The sequence below is a fragment of the Pteropus vampyrus genome, unplaced genomic scaffold, assembly GCF_000151845.1.
Source record: "Pteropus vampyrus isolate Shadow unplaced genomic scaffold, Pvam_2.0 Scaffold470, whole genome shotgun sequence".
NCBI classification, from domain to species: domain Eukaryota; kingdom Metazoa; phylum Chordata; class Mammalia; order Chiroptera; family Pteropodidae; genus Pteropus; species Pteropus vampyrus.
Window position 1 is genome coordinate 441466 of NW_011889251.1, and position 14867 is coordinate 456332.

At 46.4% G+C, this 14867-nt stretch overlaps 1 protein-coding gene and 1 pseudogene across 1 annotated transcript; both read right to left on the reverse strand.

The window, feature by feature from the left end:
* Positions 1-2934: 2934 nt before the first annotated feature.
* Positions 2935-10694, reverse strand: ECSCR (endothelial cell surface expressed chemotaxis and apoptosis regulator). The gene is made up of 10 exons (XM_023524508.1): positions 10584-10694; positions 7312-7356; positions 6958-7005; positions 6734-6793; positions 6107-6244; positions 4919-5032; positions 4440-4538; positions 4185-4221; positions 3438-3534; positions 2935-3271 (listed from the first exon to the last, which is right to left on the reverse strand). Exons 1-10 carry the CDS (start codon positions 10642-10644, stop codon positions 3263-3265), a joined length of 708 nt encoding a protein of 235 aa, XP_023380276.1. The 5' UTR covers positions 10645-10694; the 3' UTR covers positions 2935-3262.
* Positions 10695-12733: 2039 nt separating this feature from the next.
* LOC111732559 lies at positions 12734-12852 on the reverse strand (annotated as a pseudogene).
* Between the last annotated feature and the right edge of the window lie 2015 nt (positions 12853-14867).

The window sequence follows — 14867 nt, forward strand, 5'->3', positions numbered from 1 at the left end:
GGAAGGGAAATTGGGATCTCTAAGGCAGTTCTCAAAGATAAGGAGGCAGGTATAGAAAGAAGTTCAAAGAGGTGAGAAAGGACATCCACAAATCCTGGAGAGACTGCTGAGTAGAGAGCCACACAATGTTTTACAGCAGATTCAAGTAGAGTTAAGTAGTACTAGCTTGGCTTTGGAAAATTGTGTGCAAGAACTGGGCCAAGAGCCTGCCGTGATTCTTTGTCCACTAAACACTTTACCTAGAGCCAGCCTCAGATCTGTTAGTTTTCTCTACTTACTTTTAGAAATACTTGTTAAACTGTAGTGAATTTTTGCTGATGATACTTAGGTTTGCTCTGTGCCCTATATGATTGAGAAGCTGCCCCACCCACCTCTGGAAGAAACATACTGAGTAAATGATCCCTCTGTCCAGCTGGGCCTGTGCACCTTAGCCGGTTTGCTGGTCGCTCTCCCATAGGAGCGGGGTGGGGGGTGGAGGGTGGGAGTGGGGAGTAAGAGAAAGACACTCTACAGCAACCATCCTATCCTGCCCCACCTGCCACACCTGTTCCTGCTTTGGGGCCATGTAGTCCTGAGTTAGAACAAGGAGGAAGCTGTCTTGTAAATGGTTACCATCCTGTTGTCTAGACATCAAAGAAAAGGTTTGGTCTCAGGGAAGATTCAAGGGCTGCAGAAGGCTGCACTCGGATTTCCTGTCAGAGGTGGGGTCTTATATTTGCATAAATAGTAGGATCCTCCATCAGAACCCCCTTTCACATAGTTTGCCAGAGAGCAGAATTCAGCATTTAGTGAATTCATCTTCAACCCCTTCCCAAAGCATAGTTATTTAGCAACCAGAAAATCAACATTGCTAATGTGGTACTGCAGTGTCATTCTCAGGGTAAGGGACTTTAAATTTCATATTAATACCAGTTTACCCCCTCTCCCACACATATAAATACCTATGACTAACAGCTTGTATTTGTAGGACATTGTCCAGAGTCAGGAGAAGTTCGTGGCCTTATACTGGAGACGCCAACTGAGTTACCTAGAATGAAACCCATGTCCTTGAACTAATTAGTCCAGTATGATGAGCAGTTGAACTTAGTGCCCATGGCAGTCAGAATAACAATTAAAACAGAACCCGGTATTTCTAGACATTGTTATGTCACCTGGCCTGTGGAGTTCTATCCCAATAATGAATTTTTGTACTGGAACTGGCTAAGAAATCATGTGCTTTTTTGCAGTGTGACTTAAATAAAATATGCATCTCAATTATTTTTTTGAAATGCTGTAGTAGTGCTGTCACAGGTTGGGTAATCCAGGAAACAGACTCTGAGACGCTGAGATTTGTATGTTGAAGCTTTATTGGTGAGTGCTCCCGGGAACACCAGCTGTGAGTCATAGGGGAAGCAGGATTGGGACAGAGGGAGTAATTGAGGCAAGAGGTCCGGGTCTTCATCCCCTACCCCACCCCCATCAACCAGTCATTAACCAGCTATATGAGTCCTCAGCAGCAGCTGGGGAACAAGTGCCTTGATCCTGAAGAGGGACCTAGGTAGTAGTACACGTTTTCTGCTACAATTGTTAATTAGTACTTTTACTTCCTAAGTATCTCTGCATTTACTATTCCATTTTACCTTTCAGCTAAGTGAGGTAGACGGGGCCAGGTAGGGATTATTCTTCCTGTTATACACATTAATACATGGGGAAATCTAAGTCCAGAGAATGTAAAAGACTTGCCCAGAGTCACCTAAGACTTGACTCTGGCTCCCACACAGAGCACTCTCTACTTAAAAGATTGTTCTTTTTTTTACTACATCTAGAGTTTATATAACTATAGAATATAGGAACCAGAAAAGACAGTGAAAGCAAATAGTCCAACTATTTCACTTTAAAAGTAAGAAAACAGGCTCAGAGATGGGTAGTGATTTTTCCAAAATCAAGCCGCGAGTCTGTGTCAGAGCCTGGCCTTATGATTATATTTCCTGCACTCAAGAGCCAGTGTTCATGACCTCTGATATGCTGGGCATGGTGTACCACATAGGAGCTACAGACCTGAGATTATGGGCCCTGCCCTAGAGGATTTTAGAATCCAGTAGATTTCTTCGGTCTACTTGAATTGTTTCAATGAGACAGAGAGAGTAAAATTTTTTGTTCTAAGCTTTCTCTTTTATGGCACCTTGCAGAATCTAAATCCAGAAGAAAATAGCATATTGTGGCTTCAGAATGGGTAATCTCTGTTCTCCCTGTGTTCTAAACTGCCAACTAGCAGGTGCTTATAAAGTTAAACACTCCGTGCACACATACACAGATGCCTCTTCCATTGACTGTCCCCAACCAGTATTCATTTCCAAACCAGTGTCATGGTAGACATTACCAAGAAATAGATAACTGCTTTCCTTTCCTTCTTCTCTTTAAATGACTTTATAGTATTTGTGATTCTTTATTCTTTTTCTAAGACACAAAGATAATGGTTGTATGGAGTAAAGTGAGTGGGTCTCTCGTTTATGAAGTCACAGACCTATCCTTTCTCCAGACCTTTCCAGCATTATCCCAACAGCAAGCACCACCGCAAGGTATGTCTACCCGGGGGCAGGCAGAGGACATTTGCCCTCGTAGTATTCAGCTCGCACCACTCCAGTTTCCTATCAGAATGCATTGTGCCTCCTGTTCTCACTCTTCAAATTTAAAACTTCTTTACTGGTGACGACTGGTCATTGTTTACAGCTCCTTTTTTCTCCCCTCATTCCTATTTAATAAACCAGGTGAACCGAGGCAGGCCTTACAAAAAGTTCTCTCCACCTCCCAGGTCTCTGGGAGAGCTTTCCACAGGGGCAGAGACTTGCATACATGCCTTGCCTAGAAAAAGAGTCCCCAAAGCTGCTAGAAGACTGTTAAGAAATACACATAGGAACATAGACCGTGAAAGAAATGAGACTGCAGGCCAGAAAATAATTTTAATGCAAAGTAGAAAGGACCAATCCACCTTGTCATTTTTCCTTGCTCCTGCTCTATAGACTCCTCCTTCCTGTGACTTTGAGAAGGTAGGAGGAGCAGGTCATGTTTCTAGAGTGGCTGTCCATATGGGAAAGAGTCTCTCATGTTGGTAGTTTGCTCCCAGATCTAGAGGAATGCTAGTGTCCTTTAGATCTGGGAGTAGATGTGAAATAATAAAATAATTTATATGTGGTTCATTGCCTCTCCTGATCCCATCGCCTTCCTCCTAATAGTCACAGGGCAGCCATATCATCCTCGGACTCGTGGGGACCCCAGATCACTTTTAAAGAACCTGTGAAATAAATACATAATGAGGAAGGGTGAACTTCTTGGGAATGGTAGTGTAGGAAAGGGGAGAGAAGAGCCTGGGTCTTTGAAAGTATCTCCTTTCCGGATAAGGAGCAAAAGCCTAAAGAGAGGAGGAGATGGAAAGTAGGAGGGAACCAGGAAAAATGCACCTTCTCTGCTGAGGGACATCCTTTGCTGTTATTCATGTTGATATTCTTCATGGAGATGAGGGTGATGCTGTCTTTCTCTCCATTGGCTGTCGAGCAGCTAGGAATAGGAAGGGAGAACATGGGTTATGGAGAAGATGAGTGGGAGAGCAATGTAGGGGTCAAGGAACTGTGGTAGGGTTGTCGAAATTTAGACCTTTGTTTTGATAAACCTATATTTTGGTGGTGGAACGTAATGGAATGAGAGTATGCTTTGAGGCCCCAAAGACTTGTATTTAAATCTTTATTTTACTACCTACTACTTGTGTGATTTTGACCAAGTTACAACCTGGTCTTTTAAGTCTTGGTTTTTAAATGTATAAAATGCAGTAAGATCTACCTTGAAGAATTGCTCTAAGAATTTGAGATAATATTACAAGATATCTACCACAGGGCTTGGCACATACAAGGTATTCAATAAGTGGTTCCTTAAATAAATATCTTCTTATTTAAGGAGTATACTAGAGTCTAAATTTCTACACTTTTCATGAAGCAGTTATAGGGGCTTAGCTTTGGGACTTAAGAGTTCCAGTCCCTCTCCCGTCAACTGATTGCTTCCTTTCAGGTCCCCCCACCATCCTGGCCACCCCTAGCCCTGGCCACAGTGGAGGGTGTCAGGATTCCCTGAGTGTGTAGAAGGCAGGAAGTGTTGATTCTCTTTTGGAATGGGTGACTGAGAGGTCAGTCCTGCTACACCTCTGACAGTCTTACCTTTCAGATAGCCCTGAACTCCCAGGTTTCTGGGGATCTGTAAAAATCCAAAGGCACAGATTGGGAGTCACATACTGTAACTCGGAAGCCCAACCCGCCCCTCAAAACCCACCCAAGTGGGCCCTCCCACTTTATCTAGTGGTGCTGATGTGCCATTCCTTCCCTCAACTCTAGGCTGGGTGTCAGTCCTAGAATCTAGCTCTGGATTCCTCAGCAGAGAGGGGCAAAGGGGAGCCCTGAGGTCCAGGCATGTACCTTCAGACTCTTTGTTCTTCCGACACTTAAACCTTAGACTGACCACACTGACTAGGACGATCACCACAACCACCAGGATGACAATGAAGCTGATAACACCTGAACAGGGAAAAGGATGGGGTGAAGGGGAGGTAGAAGAGGGGATAAAGAGAGTAACAGGAGTTCAAATTCTCTTCCCAGATAAGTGCTGTGTAGATAGGTTCCAGAGCAAATTAAACCCCCCTTCTCTGCGGAGTGAATGAGTTCCCAGCCTGCTGCCCTGGCCAGAGTGGGCTCTGCAGCCCTGCCCCATCCTCTCATAAGAACATGGAAACCCAGAAGAGCCCAAAAGAACTGACCAGAAAGTCAGTTCTTTCCTACCAGAGCCTTCTTCATCAGCCAAACCCTCCTAGCACAAATGGGTGAGATTTCTAGACCCAGAATTTAAGTCAGTTCAGAGGTGGGATCCCTGCCATGCCCCGCCTTCTCTTCCCTCTCACCAAATGCAGCCACAGTGAGCACCGTCTCTGATGTAGGGCTGGCCAAGATGGTGGAGTCTTCTCTTGTTCTCAGGCTCATGGTGGCTGATTTGGGAGTAACATTTTGAGAGGTGCCTAAAATGAAGTGGGATGGGTGCATCAGAGAAGGGACTGACACAACCTATCAGACAGAGCTAGTTCCCCTCACGCTTCTACCAGGTAAAGAACTGCAGAGAACTCATGTTTCTACCCTGCCCCTCCAACCAGATCCCATGAGGATGGATGTCGGACATGAGTGACATGGGATCACGTGACTAGCATTACTTGTTGCTCGTGTTACTATTTAAAGAGGACTCCAGAAAGTTCAGGATGCTTCCCTCCTTGTGCTCTTCCCACCACCCCCTTGGAGCCCATAGGAAAGAGATTTATGCTGCAGAGATAGGGAGTCCCTGGGCAAGGTAGGGCCATCTGTCTCACCAAGGGTCTAAGTGAGAGGGAAGAAGGACACTAGATGTTTGTCCCTAGGCACTGATCTAACAAGCCAGACTGCTAGCTAAGGGGCACAGTTTCTGGCCTTCTTAAAAAGTGGTTTGGTCATGCATCTCTTCCCCTCTTCAACTCGTACTGCAGGCCTGATTGCTGTTTCATTTCCTTGTCCTCATGCCCCTCCCAAATAAGTCTGGGAGTATAAATAAATCCCAGAGCCAAAGGGTAGGATGAGAGGAAGGGTCAAGTGCTGTTCGTTGTGAGCACAGACAGGACATAACTCTGCCTGTGCTGCCACTGCTGCTGCCCCTGCTTGGGACACCTGTACTTGTGCCATGAAACAGCAGGGCCAAGATGGAGGGTATCTACCCCCACTTAGCTCTTCTCCCATGCTGCTGGGTGAAGGCCAGCCTACCCTGAGAAGCATGTAGCCCTTCCTTAACCTTTCTGTCTTCCTTTCCATCATTTTGGATTCTCCTAACCCTCCCTTTCCCTCTCTGTGCCTTTATCAGTCCCGAGTCCAGGCTCTTTCTACCTTCATTGTGACCAAGCCCAAGTCCTTGTCTCTACTCCCCACCAAACCTCTCTCATTGTCTCTCAAACCAGGGTGCTGCCGATTTGAATCCTGGTCTTGAGACCCCTCATTGTCGGGCAGGACCCTGAAGAGAAGCAACCCAGCCAGACATGACCCAGTGTTTTTCACTGCCAGCCCCAGGTACTCACCAAGTCCTGATGTGTGCTGCTGTGGCTGGGGCCGAGTCAGGCCCAGCAAGAACGGGGAGTGACCATCCATGGTGCTTGACCTTGGCATCATGGGTTTATTGGCTACCATGGGGACCTGCGAGGCCTTCTCTGGAGTGGCTATGGGTTAGGAAGCAGCCAGGGGCCTGCTTAGGGCTTCAGCCAGCATGTGCACAGAGAGGGCTCTTTAGTCCAAAATCATCCTTTTCGTTACTGCTTTTAATTCCAGAAGAGGAATTAATTCCTCTCTTTTACCTCTGGGCCTTTACCTGTGCAGTTCCCTCTGCCTGGAATATACCCTGCCACCCTCTACCCCACAATCTTCATCTGGTTGACTCCTTCTTGGGCCTCGGTTTCAGCACTCAGTCACTCTGGGATGTCCTTCCTGGCCCCCAAGTCTGAAATGGTTAACATTTGTCTGGATTCCTACAGCACCTTCTGCTTATGCCCAACACCACCCTTCTTACCTTGCTTTTTACTTGTCAATGTGACATCCTCTTTACTTGCCTGTTTCCCTACTAGTCTATATTCTCCTTTAGAGCAGAAACTGTGTCTGCTTCCTCATTGGGCCCTCCCTGGATGGCATTTGTAGTCTGAGTGGCAGAGTACCTGGGGTACCAGTGCTGGACAGAGGGCTTGGGTTGTTGGGCTCTGAGGAAGGGCTGTCCCCTGAAAAGACAGAGGCAGAGGGGGAGTTGGAGGTGGGGCAGGTTTGGTGACACCACACTCCCTCACCCACATGAGAATGCTTGGGCTCTAGGTAAGCCTGAGGGGCTGGGCAGAGGGCTGGGGAGGGGGCAGGGATAGGCCCTTTGGCAACCACACTCACTCACCTGTGCTGGGAGAAGTTGGCTCTGTGGTCAGACTTGGACTGAAGGTTCCTGGAACAGATCATCTGAGGCTGAGGGTTTGCTGCCTCCTATTGTTCTATCTTCCTCTCTCCTTCCCTGTAGCTGGTGTTTTCTAGTATTTCTTCCTATCCCACCTTCCACCTGCAGCCATTCATCTTTCTCCTCTTTCAAGCCATGTTAGACTAGCCAAGCTGAAAAATGTCCCTAGGTGAGCTCAGCCTTAGATGTCCTGAGAGCTCTGGCCCAGCCCTAATCAGTGCAAAACGGCTGAGAGCTCCTCTCCTTCTTAAGCTCCCAGACCTAAATGGTGGAGGAGGCCTGTGTGTTTGGTCTTACCTTGAGAGCTAGAGGGCTGCTTTGCTGTGAGCTGGTAGGTGTGGCCTGCAAGAGAAAGCAAAGCACTGCAGACTAGCTTCGTGAGTCTCCGCCCTGTACAGAGCCCACAGAAGAACCCAGGCCTTTTGGCTTTCTCAGCCTCCTGTGCTAACAGAGGACTAAAGGATGTGTCTGCAGCTCACAGGTCTGTCTTCCTCTGAGACTGTGACTGAATAGCACCATTACCACCGCCTCATGATCCAATGTCCTAGAGTTCTTTCCTGTCTCTTCAATATCACATGGGTTTTATATCAACCTGACACAGGTCAGGGGAAGATTATTTCAAACTAGTGATATATTCAAGGACAGAGGGCCAGTGACCTGCCAAGTCCATACAAGGACTCCAGGTGTCTAGGCTAATGTTCTCTCTATACTAGCATTGAGCTATCCATTTTCCCCTGTGAATATTGTACTCCTGACCCCGCCCCAAGGGAAGAGATGGAAAGATGTGGTGAATAAGATGGAGTTAGGAATAGGGGATGATATCTGGACTTTCTCTCTGCCCTCCTCCAGCTAGAGGTAGGGGCCCACACAGGGAGCAACTTCTGAGCTATATGCAGGAGGCAGGGAAACTCTAGAATGAGTGACCAATTTATTCTCATAGACAGAGGCTACTCAGAAATGGTCGTTGTTGGCCAAACCCAGGGAGGAGTCAATTACTAGAAGGCCCCAGTGAGAAGCCCTCATTAGATTTTTTTGTAAGTACATGTGTATGCCTGCTGACCTGCATGCAGATGTGTGTGTGTGTGTGTGTGTGTGTGTGTGTGTGTGTGTGTGTGCGCTTGTGTGCCCATATATGTGTCCCCTGTGTGTGTGGGACCTCAAAGGTCGGGTTGTGTTTGCTCATTTTCCACAATGAAATCATTCTTGAAACCTGTGAACAATGTGAAAGGAAAACAACGTGGGGAAGTGGAGCCGCCCAGCTGGGTTCCCGTCCTTCCACTCTAGCTGGGACCTCAGCCACTGGCCTGGCCCTCCTGCTCCCTTGGCCCCTCATCATCAGGGAAGCACCAAACCTGATCGGGATAAACAGAGGCCAGGGGCCAACCCAGCCTGTGGCAGCCTGCTGGTCTGTTTATTTTCTTTAGCCATTGCCTTCCTCCATGCGGCTATCACTTGGATAGTGTAGAATTAATTGTTTCCAAGCCCCAGCTTGCCCAGACCCTGGACCACGTTTTTTCAGGTTACCATCTCTGGTAACCCTATTCCCTCACTGGGTGGGTGGTCAAAAGGGGAGTTAAAACTTATAAGGGACCCAAACTAGAGAATGATCCTTTCAATCCAAGGTATGTCCTGAAAACATCTGTCAGTTATTGATCAAGCATATCTAAGGTACTGTCTAAGCTCCATAAGGTTATAACTTTAGTTTTTAGTGGGAGGGCACAGTGCACTGCCTTCCTGCATTTATTTAGAAACAAAACTAGTGTCTTAAAAGGAATTCTAAAGTCACAAGCTCCAAGCCCCAGTAGCCTACTCTTTGTCTTCTGCTCCCTCCCGCTACTGGAACTTTTTGACACCAGTATATTCCTCTGTGAGCAGAGGAGAGATTTAGGGAGCATCTGTTCCTACAGACTGGGTGTCTCTGACCACTGGGCACGCAGATACCCAAAGAACGTTGGCCAACGGCATTTCTTATTTTCCTGTCTCTCCTCTCTAATCTCTACCTGCTTTATTTGGGTCTAGCCTCTCTCTCCTTCCCCCTCCATCACCACCACCACCCAATTTTCCTCAGCAGCATAATTTAGTAATTAAAATCATGGATTTTGGAGTCTGATAGGCTCAAGTTCAAATCCTAACTCTGTCACTTACTGACCTGGGCCTTAGTTTTCTCTTCCTTAATATGCAAGTGATTTTAATCCCCCGTAAGTGGTCGTGAGGAAAAGAAAATGCATATAAAGTACTTATTTCAGTGCCTGACAGATAGTACACACTCAATAAATGCTAGACATTTAAATTTTTGCGCCATTCTCTCAAATCCTCCGTCTCAAGTCTGCCCTGACTTTGTATATCCATTGTCAAGTCCCTTCGTGGGAGTAAATATCCTCAAAAGGATTTCTCAGCCCACCAAAATGAAGGAGATGATAAATGCCCTGAGATATTGGGGTGAGAAGTTAGGAAACTCAAGCAGTGAGCATGGCTTAGGTAGCGTTTACAGGGGGGCATTCCTAGCCCTGGCACTTGCCCACGACAGGGCAGTGAGTAGGAAAGCTGGGAGAAACCTAGACCTGTGAAAATGCTACCTCATGAGTCTCACCTTTAATCTCTGCCATTTCTGCAGTTTCTACAACAGCCTGGTCCCCCAGCCCAAGATCAAATATGTGACTCTCTCCTCCTGGAAGAGGAGGTGGTAGTGGGATGAGGGTGATCAGAGTTTTACTTCCAGCCCATGGACTTTTAGAGAAATATCTGACCCCTCCAGGAGGCAGAATCTTCTGGTACTCAGGCCATCTCACCTATCATCAAAAAAGATCCATCCTCCCTCCCTATCTGAGCACTCTTACACTCTCTTGTGCTGCTTTGAGCACAGGTTCATGAATCTTCCACAGAAGACTGGGGGAGGGTGAGGTGGGGGTGGGGAAGGGATGACCAAAGGGAAGTCTCTGCCCTGTGAGTCAGAATCTCCTGGATTTCTCATGGTTCCCAGCAACTGCTCCCTAATTAGAGGACCCCTTATGAGCTGCTTCTTGACCCCCTGTCTGAGAGGGGTTTCCATGTCCTCTCCTCTCCTCTAGGCCCCTGAGTGAGGATGCTGTGTACATCCTCTTCGGCAAACAGTTCTTTGTCTCTAACCCAACTCCCTCTTGCTGTGATTTGAGCTTAAAGTCAATATTTAGAATCCCCAGGTTGTTACTGTCCATATGAAAGAAGAGAAAAGATCACCAAGGTACAGACAATTTTATGCTAGAACACCCTGCAAGGAGCTTCCAGGACTCAGTCCCACACCAAGACAGTTACTTTCAGCAATTCTGGAGGCCAGCCTCTGGGGGGGGGGGTTCCAATACACCCTGGAAATTTTCCCACAGAAAGGTTTAACCATATGCTATTTTACCCTTGCCTAGTAATGACCATCTCCCAATCCAAATGATCCCCTTCACAGAAAGCTTCTGGAATTTCCCTTGGGCGCAGCCCTGGATAGAGAGCATGTGTGGTCTGTGTCCCAAAGGAGGGACGGTCTCTCAGGACTGCCAGTCCAGGAGAGGAACTGTTGAAGGAGGGTGGCACGTGCCTCTTACCTTGGAGTAGGAGGAAGCCGAGGATCGTCCAGCACAACTGCTGTGCTCTGACAGCCCCCATGTCAGCTGGGTCTCTGACGGGCAGGCAGACGTTCCGTGAAGACTCTGTCCATAGTGGAAAAGAGAGAGGGAGTGCTGGGGCGGGGAGGGGGTGGGGGCTGGCTCTCCAGGAGCTTCCTGTCAAAGAATAGAAGGAAACAGATTGGGACTGGCTCCAGGGGCCCTGCTCAGCAGGACAGCCTAGCTGAGGATGTAAGGCCAAAACATCAGTGACTGTGCTCCGGGGCTCCACGTGGCCTGAACTAGGGCCACTGTGGTCTCCTCCAGGGTCTGAGCACAAAGACCAGTGATGTCAACCTGTCCCCCGCAATCCCCCTTGCCCTTCTCCTAGGAGTCCATCAGGTCCCTCCACACACCACCTAGAGTTTTTTCTGGAGTGTAACTCCAATCCCTCCCCATACTGTTTCAGACCATGATTGAGCCGTAAAGCTCAGCCCACCAGCCGCCCATGCTCTACAGACTCTGCGTTCTCCACATTCCTTTCCCTCCTCAGGGCTCCCAATGCAGATGAGACTCCCTACATCTTTCATTATTGTTATTCTTAATAGAAACACAAGAGGACCACATTCCAAGCATCCCTCTCTCCAGGCCCTTCCCTTGCATTGGGGTCAGGTGGTCCCCGTGCTCCAGCAGCACCCTTGTCCTTAATGTCCCATGGTACTCTCTCCTGCAGACACAGGTCAGCATCGTCACTTATTTCAGTATCCCTGGGACCTGGCACAATGCCTGACATATAGCAAGTCCTCAGCATATATTTATTGAACTAAACTCAAAAGATTTTCTTTAAACTCAAAAGATTTAAAAGCAGAGAAATGTTACACAAATCCTCTTTAACATAATTATTATTATTATAGATTTCCTTTCAGTCTGTGATAATATGCATATATATATGCAATCATTTTATGATTTGTGTCCTTTTCCTCCTTTATTTTTTATTTTTTAATATTTTATTTTGAAACAATCACAGATGTACAGAAAAGTTGGAAGTATGTTATGCAGAACTTTTTTTCCTTGAACCATTTGAGAGTAAATTGCCAACAGAATGCCCCACCATCCCCGAAAACTTTAGTGTGTATTTTCTACAAATAAGAATAGTCTCCTACATAATCACAATACAGCCATCCAAATTAGGGTATTAATTCCATATAATCCTCAGAGTCCATTCAAATTTTGACAATTGTCCCAATAATGTCTTTTATAGCAAAACGGTCCAGTTTAGAATTACTCATTGCATGTCTCTTTAGTCTCCTTCAATCTGGAACAGTTCCTTAGTCTTTCCTTGACTTACATGACCTTGACATTTGTAAAGGTTATAGTCCAGTTACTTTGTAGAGTCTCCTTCGTCTGGGTTTGTGAGATATTTCCTTGTGATTTGATTTAGGTCATGCATCTTTAGAATGTCACAGAAGCAATGCTGTATGTGTCTGTTTGCATTCGATCAACTGATTTTGATTTGTTCCATTACCAAGGATGTTCATTTGATCCCTTGCTTAAGGTGGTATCTGCTAATGTATTAGTTTCCTGTGGCTGCATACAAATTACTGTAAACTGGTGACTTAAAAGAACAGAAATGTAATCTCTCACAGCTCTGGAGGCCGGAAGCCCAAATCAAGGTATTGGCAGGGCCACCCTCCCTCCAAAGATTCTAGAGAGGATCCATTCCCCCCTACTGGTCGCCGTTGGGCATTTCCTTGGCTTCCTTAGCTTGTAGCTGCATCGCTTCAGTCTCTGTCTCTGTTTTCACATCACCATCTCCTCTGTGTCTTCTTCTCTGTGTGTCTCTTCCAAGGACACTTGTCACTGAATGTAATGCCCATCTGAATAATCCAGGATGCCCTCCTCATCCCAAGATCCTTAACTTAGTTATATCTCAAAGACTCTTTTTCTAAGTAAGGTAACATTCACACAGGTTCTCGAGATTAAGATATGGATCTATCTTTTTGGAGACCACCATTCAACTATAGCCAACTTTCTCCACTTTAAACTTACTCTTTTCCTCTTTGAAATTAGTAAGTATTTTAGGGGAAAATACTTTCAAACTATGTGAATATTAGAATCACTTATTCTTTTTTATTTATTTTTATTTTTTATGCCTACAGCACCTGATCTTCCTAGGTGGTCTCCCATTCAAGTACTAACTAGGCCCGACTCTGCTTAGCTTCCGAGATCAGATGGAATCGGGCTTATTCAGGGTAGCATGGCTGTAGACAGAATCATTTATTCTTTTGATGCTCAGATCTTCCCCAGTTTGGTCACTGGGAGCCCCTTCAGGCTGGCTTCTATATCCTTTCGACACATTGAGCACTTCCTTACTTTCCTGGCATAATGAGATGTTTTGGGTTCATCTCTTGCTTTACCTGCCCCAGTCTTGGAAATGCTATTTCTCCAAGGAACCCTAGTTCCTTTTAGTGGCAAATGGTATTGAGAAACTGAAGCCCAAGTGGTGTGCTCTTTGCTACAAGGGGGTAGCTTCTCCAAGGCCCTTCTCTGAAATCTGGCTTCTATTGTCCTTATTTGATCATTTCCCTTATAACCACGTTCCCATCTCTGTTGCCACTCTCGCCTCACAGATGACTTCCACACCCCACTCAGGCTCTGACTGTCCACGCTGGGCCATGTCTAACCATATGGATGCCTTTCTTACTCCTTGTGAGCCCCAACACCCTGCTCTGGGCCACTGTGACTCCCCCTACCTCACAGGCACATTGTCTACCTGTTCTGTGTCACCTTTATTACTGAATTATTCCAGAAAGGAAAGGAAGAGGAAGAAGAAACCTTCCCCTTATTTTCAAACCATAAACATTTTCTGCTGGCTCACAGACTTCATAGTGATAATTTTTAATGGTAACTTATATACTATTCTGTGGTCTATTTAATCATCTTTCTGTTTTTGAACATTTAAGCTGCTTCCAGTGTTTCCTTTCATGATTGATTCCGCCGTGAACAGCTATAGGCCTGTCGCATTGTCGTTGCCATTCTAATAGGTGTGTGGCTTTTTTTTTTAAACAGCTTTATTGAGATATAATTCATATACTGCTATAGGCTGAAGGTTTGTGTCCCTTCAAAATTCATATGTTGAAATCCTAACTGCCAAGATGATGGTATTAGGAAATGGGGCCTTTGGGAGGTGATTAGGTGATTAGAGCAGAGCCCTCACGATTAGGATTTGTGCCCTTAAAGAAGAGGTGGCAGTGAGCCAGCTTGCCCATTCAGCTGTGGGAGGCCACAGTGAGAAGGCGCTATCTGTGAACCAGGAAGTGGGCTCCCATCAGACACCAGATGTACTGGCGCCTTGATCTTAGACTTCCTAGCCTGCAAAACTGTGAGAAATAAATTTCTGTTGTGTAAAAGCCACCTAGTTTATGGTATTTTGGTATAGAAGCCCGAATAGACTAAGACACATACTATGTAATTTATGCATTTAAAGTGTACGATTCAGTGGTGTTTAGTATAGTTCAGGGACTTGTGCAATCATCCTCACAATTTTAGAATGTTTTCATTACCCCACGAAGAAATCCCACACCCTTTATAGACCTATCTATAGCTTGTAGTAAGAAGGCTGGAAGTAGGATGTGGCTGAGATGGGCAGACCTTGCTCTTGGCTTACTCCCATGACCCAGAGCGTACGATGAGCCCCGGAAGTCAGCCAGCTCTCAGATCTCCCCTATCAGAGCAACCTCCTGCTGGCCTGCTCAGAATGTTCCCCTAAGTTCCTCTGCTGACTCCTAACCCTAGCTGTCTTCAGTGGGGACAGAGTGAGGGAAGAAGGGCTGCTCCTTGCCTTACTTAGGCCAACAGGGCCACTTCCACCTCCCCTGGGGAGTTGAAAAAGAGAAGTGACCCCAGTGTACAGAACTGAGGAATGATGGTGGGGTGGACCCCAGGATCTTTTCATCCTTGGTCCCAGTGCTCGAACTCAAAAGCCAGTACTTTTCTTCTCTGCGAAATAAAAGCAGATTCTTAATCATTTTAGCCCCCTAAATCTAAGAGGCTCCATGACAACAAAAAGCCAAAAAGAGACAGAGGGAGCAAGTCAGTGAACACTCGTCGTGGATCAGAAGTGCCCTCCCCGCAGGTGAAGGGTTCTCCTTACAAGCCTCCAGGACTAAGGATGGGGTGGGCGTGGGGGCTTGTGCAGGTTCCTGTTCTATTCAGCAAACTCTTGTCCAGCACTTGCGTGTATTACCAGCACTGTAACAGACTCTGGGACAGAGACAGGAATGC